The following is a 15,000-nucleotide window of genomic DNA, read 5'->3' as shown; positions in this document are numbered from 1 at the left end:
GACTTCCACAGTAGGAGAAACACATGCTATGGAAGTCAGTGGTGTCCATCATTCTTACAAATGTTTTATTTTGTGTTCAACAGAAATCAGAAAGTCAATGTGACGAGTGAAGGGAGATTAAATTCATTTTCCTAGCTTAGTCCAGTGGTAGGGAACCTATGGATCTCGAGCCACATGTGGCTCTCTGGCCAAAAATACGTGGCTCTCCAGCTGTCTTCCTTTATTATTATTATTATTTTTATAACAAGTCTTTATTGAGTTTTTTCAAGATTTTACAATAATTCAAACCCCAATACTCACAACTTACACTAGACAGGCTTAGGAAAAAAAACAAAATAAAATAATAATCCTTATTAAAAAATCATTTAAAATAAAAATAATATTATATTAAATTAATTAATTAATAATAATAAAAAATTATTATATATATATTATATATATATATATATATATATATAAAATTATGATAAATAAATAAATAAAAAAAATTAAAAATAATTCTAATCAAGCACCAATTAACATTCCACAACTTCAGACTTCCAGAGCTTCTTCAATATCTCAGCTATTTACAAAGTTTAAAAACGCCTCCCAGATATCACAAAATTCAGAGGATTTTTTCCTTCAATATTATTTTATCGTTAATAACCATCACTAAAATTCAGTGTCCTATCAAAAATACAATTACAATCGCCTTTTATTGCAATTTTTTTTAAATAGCAAAACTAACAAGAACCCAGTTAATAATAAAAGGACGTTTCGACCAATGTAAATCTTACATTTGTTTATGGCAACCTAAATTCAAGCAACATTCATGAGTGGTGAAAATAAAAGTAGTCTAAATTGTTCTTTCTTCATTCAGGGACTTGCTCAACATGTGATGCTTCATTCATTCGTTTTCTTGTCGGCTTAGTCCCTTTATTAATCCGGGGTCACCACAGCGGAATGAACCGCCAACTTATCCAGCACGCTTTTAGGCAGCAGATGCCCTTCCAGCCGCAACTCATCTCTGGGAAACACCCACACACACACTCATACACTATGTACAATTTAGCCTACCCAATTCACCTGTACCACATGTGTTTGGATTGTGGGGGAAACCAGAGCACCCGGAGGAAACCCACGCGAACGCAGGGAGAACATGCAAACTCCACACAGAAATTCCAACTGAGCCAAGGATTAAACCAGCGACCCAGCTACCTTCTTGCTGTGAGGCGACAGCACTACCAACTGCGCCACTGCGTCGCCCATGTGATGCTTCATATTAGTTTATTTTTGAGTTGTGCATGGACATAAATTAAGGTTTTGTTAAAACCTGTATTATTTACAGTGATATAAATAATAATACAGTATTAGTAGTGTTTAGTAATTTATAGTAAAACAGAAGCAAATGCATTTTTAAAGAGGCATCTTGAGATATAGACATCCAAATGACTCTTAAAAATGCATGTGCTAAAAACATCATGCTGAATAAAGGTTCCGACTCCTGGCTTAGTCCCTTTATTCATCAGGGGTCACCACAGCGGAATGAACTGCTAACTATTCCAGCATACATATTACACAGCGGATGCTCTTCCAGCTGCAACCCAGTACTGGGAAACATCCATACACTCTCATTCACACACACTCATACACTACAACTAGTTAAGTTCATCAGTTCCCCTATAGCGCATGTGTTTGGACTGTGGGGGAAACCGGAGCACCCGGAGGAAACCCACACCAACACTGGGAGAACATGCTAACTCCACGCAGAAACGTGTCACCGTGTCACCCCAGGGAGATTAAATGATGGCAGAATTTTTAATTTTGGTTGAACTGTCCCTTTAAGACAGGCTTATAGACTAGCATAACATCATGACAACATCACTTGTGGCCATGTGGTGTTTAATGGACCCTGTTTTAGAGTGAACTGCAGTAATGCAGACACAAAAAAATAAATGCATGTGTCATTATTTGAAGAGCGAAAAGTGGTCTTACCTGCAGTAATTTACAGTAAGTGACGCGAAAATAGAAAGATCCTTTGCTTTTGAGAAAAGTTTGGAAAATAACCAAAACTTTGTTTGGTACTTTGGCTGGCGTACACCCACCGGCCACTTTATTAGGTACACCAGTCCAACTGCTCGTTAACGCACATTTCTAATCAGCCAATCACATGGCAGCACCTCACTGCATTTAGACATGTAGACATGGTCAAGACAATCTGCTGCAGTTCAGAGCGAGCATCAGAATGGGGAAGAAAGGGGATTTAAGTGACTTTGAATGTGGCATGGTTGTTGGTGCCAGACGGGCTGCTCTGAGTATTTCAGAAACTGCTGATCTACTGGGATTTTCACGCACAACCATCTCTAGCGTGTACAGATAATGGTCAGACAAAGAGGAAATATCCAGTGAGCGGCAGTTCTGTAGGCGCAAATGCCTTGTTGATGAGGCCAGAGGAGAATGGCCAGACTGGTTCCAGCTGATAGAAAGGCAACAGTAACTCAAATAAGCACTCGTTACAACCGAGCTCTGCAGAAGAGCATCTCTGAACACACAACACGTCCAACCTTGAGGCGGATGGGCTACAGCAGCAGAAGAGCACACCGGGTGCCGCTCCTGTCAGCTAAGAACAGGAAACTGAGGCTACAATTCACACAGACTCACCAAAACTGGACAGTAGAAGATTGGCATGCGCAAAGCTCTTCTTTATAACATATACAGTATAGCGTCTGAACAGCCTCACTGTATTGACTGTACAAGCTGTCGTTGATGTTAAAGATTTAGATGTTATAGCTTCCTCCAGAGTGTTGGTGTGGGGTTTTGCGATGATCTAATAATGTGATGTCCCGCTGACACCGGGAGGAACAGCATCACCGCTGCCTCTTTAAGATCAACCGAGTGTTTCCAAGGAATTTTCTAAGCCAGAGCTCAGTTTTGGTCTGACTAAGGTTGACATGAGCAGATCTGAGCCGTGGCGACTGGAGAACAGATCCCCTAAACTGCGAAATCCCCAATGGTCAACCAACACCTCAAAATAACACTGGAGGCAATCAGATTACTAACTAAGCAATGAATCCGCACAATACAAACACTATGGAAGTCAAACTTTGCGTTTAACAGAAGAAAGAAAGTCAAACATGTGTGAGACAAGTGAAGGGAGATTAAACGATGACAGAATTTAAATTTTTGGGTGACTGTCCCTTTAAGACAGACCTGAGCTCCACCAGATAATAATAATAATAGTTTTTTAAAGCTTTATAGACTTTATTTGTAGTTAAACTCGGAGTTATTCGCCCCGCTTTGAATTATTTATTCTTTTTTAAATATTTCCAAAATGATGTTTAACAGGGCAAAGAATTTTTCACAGTATGTCTGATAATATTTGTTCGTCTGCAGAAAGTCTTATTTGTTTTATTTCAGCTAGAAGCTTCACTTATTACTCACCTGTTTGACTTTATGACTGTCAGGCGTCTACAAACGTAATTAGAGCGATTGTTTGTTTTTTTCATTGTTTTATTTTGATTGAATTTACTCAATCGTCACCGTTGTGGTGAACTCTCGAGTGCTCATATTAGTTTCTCTTTGGCTGCTGTGCTACTGCAAGAAGATCGAGAAGAAATGTGATGTACAGTATTTTGATTGACTAATCTGGGCGAAGCAGTGGCGCAGTAGCTAGTGCTGTCGCCTCACAGTAAGAAGGTCGCTAGTTCGAGTCCCGGCTGGGTCAGTTGGCGTTTCTGTGTGATGTTTGCATGTTCTCCTTTTTCTAATAATAGTAATCCTCAGACTCTGCTTATTGAGATCCAGCAAAGTTTGGGCAGGTTTTAAAACACACTGTAACACTTTAAAGGGTCACGAAACACCAGAACACATGTGTTTGAGCTGTTGACAGTCATATATGTGTCCCACACTGCTATAAACAATATTAGGACACATATTTCTCATTAAAAAGTGTAAATTGATAGTTTTTGCGTTATTTCGAGCAAATTCGTACTTCAGGTTTGAAACGAATTTTTGAAGTTGCATCACGGCCCTGAGATATTAGTGTGTATTCCAGCGTGGAGACTGGACGTCTGTACTAGGGCGTCCCGTATTACGTCTCTGAGTGTGTTGCATTCATTCATGAGTAAGGCTTGGTTCAAACCAATCAGCGCGCTCTATTGTGTATGTGCTGCAACTTCATTAGTATGCATGCTAGCTTTCTTAGACTGTACCTGAAACAGTGTTCAGACGGCAGAGAAACGACACACGTCGTGTTGCCAAAAGTTGTGGGAGAAGAATAAGAATTATTTGGAGATACGGGTCGCCAGTGTTGCTTTCATAATGTGAAGGTTGTGTTTAATTTTTTCTCTATAAGAGCACTGCTGGACTCACGTGTGGATCCGTAGACGCGACGTGCGGCAGAAATGCGCTTGTTTGAAACATTTTTTACTCGAGAGCATTTCTCATCAATGGTGAGATCCGGATTTGCTGCTCGTCTCCTCTTAATAAAGACGCAGCTCCAGTATGTGTTGATTATCCTGTCTACAGATTCGGTAAGGGTGTGTGATCAGCGCCCTTTCTTTGTTCGTTCAGATGGCAAAGTTATAGTTGGTATGCTCAGCAGTACTCCTTCAGTGTTTAAAGACAGACCTTAGTCAAAATGATTTCTAAGTTACTCAGTTTACAGTACGTTAATATCACTGCAATATTGAAAGATCCGCTGTAAATGCTGCTCTCAGTGTGTAAACACGTGAACACTGTAAGCAAACTATTGCCGACCGTCGTGTAGAATTTTCGCCGCATTTTGTGACAGGATAGTCTACACACACACGGCTTTCTGACCTCCTGAGTGCATCTGAGTTACAGAGAAATGCAGAGGCTTTTTCTCTTATACGACGTGCGGTATCAAACATCCCACCCTCATTAAACACACTGTCTCCACTGCGTGTGTGTTTGTTTGTACTCGGTCAGAAGCGCGTGCCCAAATGGCAACTCCCATTTTTATTCAAACCCTGCCCATTTTTATCCAAACTCTGCCCATTTTTATTCAAACCCTGCCCATTTTTAATCCAAACCCTGCCCATTTTTATTCAAACCCTGCCCATTTTTATTCAAACCCTGCCCATTTTTATTCAAACCCTGCCCATTTTATTCAAACCCTGCCCATTTTTAATCCAAACCCTGCCCATTTTTATTCAAACCCTGCCCATTTTTATTCAAACACTGCCCATTTTTATTCAAACCCTGCCCATTTTTATTCAAACCCTGCCCATTTTTATCCAAACCCTGCCCATTTTATTCAAACCCTGCCCATTTTTATTCAAACCCTGCCCATTTTTAATCCAAACCCTGCCCATTTTTATTCAAACCCTGCCCATTTTTATTCAAACCCTGCCCATTTTTATCCAAACCCTGCCCATTTTATTCAAACCCTGCCCATTTTTATTCAAACCCTGCCCATTTTTAATCCAAACCCTGCCCATTTTTATTCAAACCCTGCCCATTTTTATTCAAACACTGCCCATTTTTATTCAAACCCTGCCCATTTTTATTCAAACCCTGCCCATTTTTATCCAAACCCATTTTTATTCAAACCCTGCCCATTTTTATCCAAACCCTGCCCATTTTATTCAAACCCTGCCCATTTTTATTCAAACCCTGCCCATTTTTATCCAAACCCTGCCCATTTTTATTCAAACCCTGCCCATTTTTATTCAAACCCTGCCCATCTGTATCCAAAACCCTGCCCATTTGTATTCAAACCCTGCCCATTTTTATACAAACCCAGCCCATTTTTATTAAAACCCTGCCCATTTTTTATACAAACCCTGCCCATTTTTATACAAAACCTGGCCATCTGTATCCAAACCCTGCCCGTTTATATTCAAACCCTGCCCATTTTTATTCAAACCCTGCCCATTTTTATACAAAACCTGGCCATCTGTATCCAAACCCTGCCCGTTTATATTCAAACCCTGCCCATTTTTATTCAAACCCTGCCCATTTTTATTCAAACCCTGCCCATCTGTATCCAAACCCTGCCCATTTTTATCCAAACCCTGCCCATTTTTATTCAAACCCTGCCCATTTTTATTCAAACCCTGCCCATTTTTATTCAAACCTTGCCCAATTTTATTTAAACCCTGCCCATTTTTATCCAAACCCTGCCCAATTTTATCCAAACCCTGCCCATTTTTATCCAAACCCTGCCCATTTGTATTCAAACCCTGCCCATTTTTATTCAAACCCTGCCCATTTTTATCCAAACCCTGCCCAATTTTATCCAAACCCTGCCCATTTTTATCCAAACCCTGCCCATTTTTATTCAAACCCTGCCCATTTCTCCTCCCCCTACACTCCCACCCAAACAAAGCTAGACACGCCCACTTTCCTGACTTTTTCCAAACTCGAGGTGTGAAAACATCCTGCTGAAACGGGGGGTTTCATGGCCCTTTAAAGGGGAAATGAAGCACTCAGTCAAGTTTACCTTATTTTGTACATTGGATTCCACTTTAACGAAAATATATTAAACAAACTCGATTAATGTAACCATTTAGCAGAAAACAGCATGTTTTACTATAGATTGTAGACCTAGGGCGCCGCCATCTTGGAATGTCGCTGTGTCTGGTTGGTTCGTTAGCAGAACAGAAACAATGCACAAAATAAGGTCAACCAGACTGAGTGCTTCATTTCCCCTTTAAACACTGAAAACACACAGAGATCAAGACTCAGAGTATGGAGCTCAGCAATGGTGACAGATCTCTAACTGTGAGCTCAGTATGATGAGGAAAGTCACCATTGTGGAGATCCATATGCTGATTTATTGATGTCTGTGTACCTCCTACATTAGAAATGTGCTGAAAATAATCTGCTCTCCATTTAACAGAAATCAAGGAAAAAAGTATGCAGGAGGGCAAATAATTCTGACTTCATCTGTACGCATCATAAGGCTGCTCTTGTGCTCCGGGGACACATACATGCAGACTGCGGGGTGTTGATGCAGCATTGGGGATTTTGCGCTGCGCTCTCTCTCTGTGTGTGACGTGACAGAGAAACGTCGCTCTCCCTGCAGAAGTCATGAGGTCAGCATCTCTGCAGTTTCACTGTGGGCACATCAGCCTCTGCTCTGGCCACGCTGATTCATGCCACACTCTGATGGTTCATGTTCAGCCTGGAGAAATCCCCCACACATGCCCTACTTTACAGTATGTCACACCGCAAAAAAATGCACTTTTTGACTAAATCCTAACCTAAAAATCTACAAATTCTCTAATCAGAAAGCATAAATAAATATGCAAATTAGCAGTTTTCCATATTTTTTTTATTAATGTTTTTATTTTTCCATTTTTGTCTCTGCATTATGGGATCTTGATCTTTCTTCTGGCAACTTTTAACCTTAAAAAGGTGAAAGAAGTGTCTGTTCTGAGCATGTGTAATAGTGTGCAGTGCTCTATTGTCTGTGTTGGTGTTGTATATTACACTATAAACCCCTCATCATAAACTGCAGCACATTTTCTCTTATATTACACAATATATATTATTTCTGATTTATGATATTATCTCAAACCACTAAAATGTCAATGAAAGCAAATAAACACAAAACCATAGACTAAACCAAGCGCTATCAATACTTTCCAGATGCACTGTAGGTTTCTGAAGATCGCAAATGAAGCTACAAGTGGGTACATTTAATTTATTAACAAAATGTAAACATTTTCAGTGTTTTGAGGGATATTCAGTAACTATTTCAAAGGTTACTGTAGCTCAAACTATACAAATTAGCTGTCTAATTGATCTTTTTTTAAAGCTACATGCAGATGTAAACACTTATTTTACAAGAAATGTGTTTTGTGGATACTTAAGATGTGTAATGGTGCTCTACAACTGCCAGTTGCAGACTGATTGGTGTGATTATGCATTCACAATGGTATAAACCATTAGAGGGGGGTTACATGTATGTTTATATTATACATTTTTAATTATTAATATTTAAGCTATAGATCTAAGATCAGAGAAAGCTATTTCTTATTATTAAAACGCTGACCTCCCCCATAAATCGTGTTTTGATGTCCTTCAGGGGGGATTCAAGTGTTAATTAGGGGGGTCAATCCCCCCAAACCACCGCAATAATAATAATAATAATAATAATAATAATAATAATAATAATAATAATAATTCGCACCCTGTCTATCTGCCAATGACAGTAAACTTTTAAAAATCGGATTCATTCCATTTTCTTGTCAGCTTAGTCTCTTTATTAATCCAGGGTCGCCACAGTGGAATGAACCGCCAACTTATCCATCACGTTTTTACGCAGCGGATGCCCTTCCAGCCACAACCCATCTCTGGGAAAAAAAATCGGATTCATTGACAATATTTACTGCATTCATTCATTTTCCTTCAGCTTAGACCCTTATATATCAGGGGTCACCACAGCGGAATGAACCGCCAACTATTCCAGCATGTGTTTTACACAGTGGATGAACTTCCAGCCGCAACCCAGTAATGGGAAACACCCATACACACTCATTCCCACCCACCCGGAGGAAACCCATGCCAACACATGTAAACTCCACACAGAAATGCCAACCTGACTCGAACCAGCGACCTTCTTGCTATGAGGCGACAGTGCCAACCACTGAGCCACTGTGCTTATAAATGGATGGACTTGATGAACTAAATTGGATGTAGTGTATGAGAATGGAGTGTGCATAGGTGTTACTCAGTACTGGGTTGCAGCTGAAAGGGCATCCGCTGTGTAAAACATACGCTGGAATAGTTGGCGGTTCATTCCACTGTGGAATGAAGATAGATAGAAGGAAGATAAATGAAGGAATGTCTTTATTATTATTATTTGAGTCTATAAATTCTCACAGACTGTATTCTTGTCTCAAAGGGGATGTGAACATGTTATTTTCATGCAGGAAGTGCACGTGCAGCTGTTTCCTGTGCCAGTTTCAGAGGCGTTTACACTCAAGACGCCAGACATCTCACATTAACTTACTTAATAGTTTTTATATAAACTGACCGCTGTGTGTGTCATCATAATTACAGAATACTGCTGCATCTGTGCACTTATGACGCGAAACTGCGGACAGTCCAGTTCAGCCCTAAAATATCTGCGCTGCGACGCTGGGGTCTGGAGAGAGATGTCATGAGTCATTCACGCACTTTACATTTAATATAAATGCGCAGGTTATAAGAAAGCACACTCAAAGCATGCAGTCGCGCTAGCAAAACTGATACGGATGACCCTTAATTTGACATTTGCTCATGCAGGTTCAGAATGATGAAGCGCTTCATGGTTTCCGTTGTGAAAAAGAGACTAAGATTACACATGCTTAGACACAGAGAGGTGTGAAATAAATGTGATGTGTCTCACTGTATTTAAAGAGCTAGTTCACACATCTTTTCTATTTGCTCACTATTTATTCTCCCTCAAGTGTTTGCAAACCTTATGAGTTTATTCCTTCTACACTAAAGAAGATATTTTGAAGAATGTTGGAAATCGGCGACTTCCATAGTAAGAAAAACTAATTCAATTGGAGTCAATGGTTACAGCTTTTTATCATTGTTCAAAATATCTTCTTTATTGCTCAACAGTAAAGAAGATATTTTGAATAATGCAGAAAATCTGTAACCATTGACCTCCATAGTTTGAAAAATTTCAATTTGAAGTTGATATCTAAAAAAATGAGCTTTCCATATGATTTTGTTTGGCTGCAGTACCAAACATGACCACTAGTCAGTTTCTATTGGTGGCTATATAAGAGCGCCCTCTGATTTTGAGTGTGTTTGAACTATATTTTTTCATGTTTCTGACATTATTTGTAAAGTACACATCAAAATCTAAAGCGCATTGGCAGTCTGGTGGTGTCTGCTTTAAATTTAGCATCTAAAAACATCTAAAAAGGTGAATTTCTGTAGCAAAGTAATGCTTATTAATACCACAAATTAATAAATACATGTTGCTCATACAGTAGTTTGGGCTTTTACAAACAGGTTTGAGCATTTGAGATGAAACCTTACATGGGTTAAAACCAACACAGATTTACATAAAAATCAAATAAACATATACAAAGCCTTGTATGTGTTCATTGGAATGTTAAAATATTGGCAGCAGTATCAAACATGACCAGTAGATGGCATTTAGTTTCTATTGGTGACCATGTAAGTGCGCACCCTATTTTTGTGTATTTTTTGAGGAATATGAACTATATTTTTTGCATATTTTTGACATTATTTGTAAAGTAGACATCAAAATCTAAAGCGCATTGGCAGTCTGGTGGTGTTTGCTTTAAATTTTGGCAGTAAAACATCTAAAAAGGTGAATTGCTGTAGCAAAGTAATGCTTATTAATAACGCAAATGAATTAATTCCTGTTGCTCATACAGTAGTTTGGGCTTTTATAAACAGGTTTGAGCATTTGAGATGAAACCTTACATGGGTTAAAACCAACACAGATTTACATAACAATCAAATGAATATATACAATGTCACAAAAAAGCAAGTAAAGGGCTGCTTTACCCTAACATTGACAGAAAACAGAAGCTAAATATCTGAGGAAATCATACTCCAAATTTGAAGTTGATATCTCAAAAAATGAGCTTTCAATATGATTTTGTTTGGCTGCAGTATCAAACATGACCAGTAGATGGCATTTAGTTTCTATTGGTAGCCAAATAAGTGCGCTCCCATATTTCTGTGTATTTTTTGAGGAATATGGACTATATTTTTTTCATATTTTTGACATTATTTGTAAAGTAGACATCAAAATCTAAAGCGCATTGGCAGTTTGAAGGTGTCTGCTTTAAATTTAGCCTCTAAAAACATCTAAAAAGGTGAATTGCTGTAGCAAAGTAATGCTTATTAGTAACGGAAATTAATAAAAGCCTGTTGCTCATACAGTAGTTTGGGCTTTTATACATTTGAAGTTGATATCTTTAAAAAAATGAGCTTTCGATATGATTTTGTTTGGCTGCAGTATCAAACATGACCAGTAGATGGCATTTAGTTTCTATTGGTGACCATATAAGAGCCCCCCCCCCCATTTCTGTGTATTTTTTGAGGAATATGAACTATATTTATGCATATTTCTGACATTATTTGTAAAGTAGACATCAAAATCTAAAGCGCATTGGCAGTTTGGTGGTGTTTGCTTTAAATTTAGCCTCTAAAAACATCTAAAAAGGTAAATTGCTGTAGCAAAGTAATGCTTATTAATAACGCAAATGAATAAAAGCCTGTTGCTCATACAGTAGTTTGAGCTTTTATACATTTGAAGTTGACATCTTAAAAAATGAGCTTTCGATATGATTTTGTTTGGCTGCAGTATCAAACATGACCAGTAGATGGTTTCTATTGGTGACTATATAAAAGCGCCCCCCCCCTCCCCCCTATTTCTGTGTATTTTTTGAGGAATATAAACTATATTTAAGCATATTTCTGACATTATTTGTAAAGTAGACATCAAAATCTAAAGCGCATTGGCAGTCTGGTGGTGTTTGCTTTAAATGTAGCCTCTAAAAACATCTAAAAAGGTGAATTGCTGTAGCAAAGTAATGCTTATAAATACCACAAATGAATAAACACATGTTGCTCATACAGTAGTTTGGGCTTTTATAAACAGGTTTGAGCATCCGAGATGAATCCTTACGTGTTTTAGAACCAACACAGATATATAAAACAATGTAATGGACAAATTCAATGCCACAAAAAAAGCAAGGGAAAGGCAAACCTGGACAGCTTTATTTAGTTGTTGCAACTGTGATCCTATTAAGGAAACATTTCGATAACAGTAATATAGCACTGGCTAATATATTCAAGCTATTAGTTACTAGTTAATTAGTTAAAGTTATGAGTAGCTAAAGCTGATTTTAAAGTGGGGAGAATAAGTGGTCTCTAAAATATTTGGTTTCCATACGAATAAATTAAACAAAATTAATAAATTAATAAAAAATAATAATAAAAAAGGCAGGAAAAGCGAGAGTACGTACCAGATCTGCGACAGGCGACTTCTTGCGGTTCTGTTTCTCCACCTCCACCTGCATCTTGGCCATTGGTTTGGCCATAGCGAGCGCCATCTTGGCCTCGGCCTGCAGTTTCTTCTGCCGACTCAAGAAATCCATGTCCTCCAGAGACTCAGAGTCATCTTCTGTGGTGTCTCTGTCCGAGTACGACGAGCTCTGCTTGCTCTGATAACATAAGATAGCATTGGTAGATATTAAAGATTAACCTCTTAACTTCATATCTTAATAAATTATACTCCGAATTTGAAGTTGACATCTCAAAAAAAATAAGTTTTAGGTGTTATTTAGTTTGGGTGCAGTACCAGACATGACCACCAGTCGATATTCAGTTTCTATTAGTGACCATATAAGAGCGCCCCCTATTTTTGTGCATTACAGTAATGGAAGATATTAAAGATGCGTGGTGTATACAGTATGCATTTTTTTTGTGTGTGTGTGTGTGTATATATATATATATATATATATATATATATATATATATATATATATATATATATATATATATATAAATGTATGTGTGCGTGTGTTTGTCTGCGTCTGTATATATATGTGTATGTTTGTGTTATATATATATATATATATATATATATATATATATATATGTGTGTGTCTATGCGTTTTTGTGTATACATGTATGTGTGTTTGTGTGTCTATATATATATGTGTGTGTATACATATTTGTCTGTGTGTGTTTGTATGTATGTGTGTGTGTACTCATGCCTGGTGTATACAGTACGTGTGTGTATTTTTCTACATGTGTATATATGTGTGTGTGATGATGATGTGCGCAGGTCAGTGTGGGCGGGGTCATTTCTCTGGCCTGTGACCCTCATGACTCGTGTTCCTGTAAAGCACTCGCAGCAATGACTGCTGGGAAACGATGGCTCTTCAACCACATCCCAGGGGCATTCTGGACGGGGCTGTCTCAAAGCCTGTTTACTTGACCTCCCTGACACCTCTGGAGAGTAAACATCCCGTCTGATTGTGTGTGCGTGTGCTCCTGGTATTCCCTACATCAGGGAGAATCATTGTCCACTGATGTAAAGTAAAACCAGTCAGTTTTGACGATATGGGGACATTTTTAATCTCCATGAGGACAATGGAAAAAAAAAATCAGCTAGAATAAACAATTTGGTAAATATTGAACTGCAGGGTGTTTTTTATCTGCGTGTGTGTGTGTGTGTGTCATAGCTATTTTAGTAAAGGAAAACCAAAACTAAGACTAAAACTATTGATTAAAAAAGCGTATTTTGTTAACTGGAATAAAATAACAAAAATGGACAACAAGATAGCGTCACTGAAATACAAACATGAGCATTTTCTGAGTTAATTTGCACTCACTCGGTGGTGGAGAACGTGTGGATGCGCGTTTACAGACACACATGACCATTAACATGAAGACATTTATTCATCATTTCATCTAGAATTCATTCAGTCATTCACTTTCCTTCAGATTATTCTCTTATTTATCAGGGGTCACCACAGTGCAATGAACCACCAACCATACCAGATTATGTTTTACACATTCAAACACACACTCATACACTACGTCCAATTTAGGTAATCAATTCCTCTATAGCGTTTGGACAGGAGGGCACCCAGAGGAAACCCACGCCAACACAGGGAGAAAATGCAAACTCCACACAGAAATGCTAACTGACCCAGCCGGGACTCAAACCAGCAACCTTCTTGCTGTGAGGCTACAGTCCTAACCACTGAGCCACCGTGTCGTAAATTTCAATATGTCTATTGAAGAGCCCATAAGACATGAAAACTCAACGCTTCTGTGCTTGCTTATGTGGTTTAAAATGTATAATGACATGGGTATGACCAAGAGGTACACTATTACTGTGGTTTATGAGGACATGTCTGGTGTCCCCGTAATTCAAGACACAATGATACTTAAAGTCTTTTGACATTTGTTATTTTCCTGGTAGATACAATGATGGATGGATGGATGGATGGATGGATGGATGGATGGATGGATGGATGGATGGATGGATGGATGGATGGATAGGTAGGTAGGTAGGTAGGTAGGTAGGTAGGTAGATAGGTAGGTAGGTAGGTAGGTAGGTAGGTAGGTAGGTAGGTAGGTAGGTAGGTAGGTAGGTAGGTAGGTAGGTAGGTAGGTAGGTAGGTAGATAGATAGATAGATAGATAGATAGATAGATAGATAGATAGATAGATAGATAGATAGATAGATAGATAGATAGATAGATAGATAGATAGATAGATAGATAGATAGATAGATAGATAGATAGATAGATAGATAGATAGATAGATAGATAGATCTGTTGATCGATCCTTGGACGAAGGAATGGATGGATGGATGGATGGATGAATGGATAGATAGATAGATAGATAGATAGATAGATAGATAGATAGATAGATAGATAGATAGATAGATGTTTGTGTTTGTGTGTGTGTGTGTGTGTGTGTGTGTGTGTACCATGGGTGAGAGCGGTGTGTCCAGGCTGGTCTCCGTCTTGCTGTCGTCCGCATCGCTGTCTTTATCGCTGCCGCTGTCATTGACGAAGCAGATCTGCAGGTTCATCCCACTCTGAAGCCTGAAATCAGCAGCAGATTATAGAAATATAAATATATGAGAGTTGAAGTCAGAATTATTCGTCCCCCTCTATATTATTTTTCCTGATTTCTGTTTAGCTGAGAGCAGATTTATTCAGCACATTTCTAATCATAACAGTTTAATAACTCATCTCTAATAACTGATTTATTTTCTCTTTGTCATAACATTAGACTAGATATTCTTCAAGACACTAGTGTTCAGCTTAAAGTGACATGTAAAGGCTTCACTAGGGTAATTAGGGTAAAGTTAGGGTAATTAGGCAAGTCATTGTATAACAGTGGTTTGTTCTGGAGACAATCCAACACTAATATTGCTGAAGGGGCGAATAATATTGACCTTAAAATGACTTTAAAACTATTAAAAACTGCTTTTATTCTAGCCGAAATAAAACAAATAAGACTTTCTCCAGAAGAACAAATATTAGAG

The 15,000-nt window shown here is 38.4% G+C and overlaps 2 protein-coding genes across 2 annotated transcripts in view; one reads left to right on the top strand and one right to left on the bottom strand.

Annotated features, from left to right (window-relative positions):
- The window catches only part of kpna4 (karyopherin alpha 4 (importin alpha 3)), a 408,827-nt gene that overhangs the window by 194,305 nt on the left and 199,522 nt on the right, over positions 1–15,000 (top strand). The gene's annotated exons all lie outside the window — the stretch shown is intronic.
- The window catches only part of schip1 (schwannomin interacting protein 1), a gene marked incomplete at its 3' end in the record, with an annotated part of 37,163 nt that overhangs the window by 5,370 nt on the left and 16,793 nt on the right, over positions 1–15,000 (bottom strand). The window contains 2 exon segments of the mRNA NM_001017906.1: positions 11,955–12,152; positions 14,437–14,554. Coding sequence (NP_001017906.1) covers positions 11,955–12,152; positions 14,437–14,554 — 316 coding nt within the window.

Source organism: Danio rerio, chromosome 15 (genome assembly GCF_049306965.1).
Source record: "Danio rerio strain Tuebingen ecotype United States chromosome 15, GRCz12tu, whole genome shotgun sequence".
Lineage (NCBI taxonomy): Eukaryota > Metazoa > Chordata > Actinopteri > Cypriniformes > Danionidae > Danio > Danio rerio.
The sequence above is the reverse complement of the archived record's forward strand: the minus strand, read 5'-3'. Positions and strand labels throughout refer to the sequence as shown.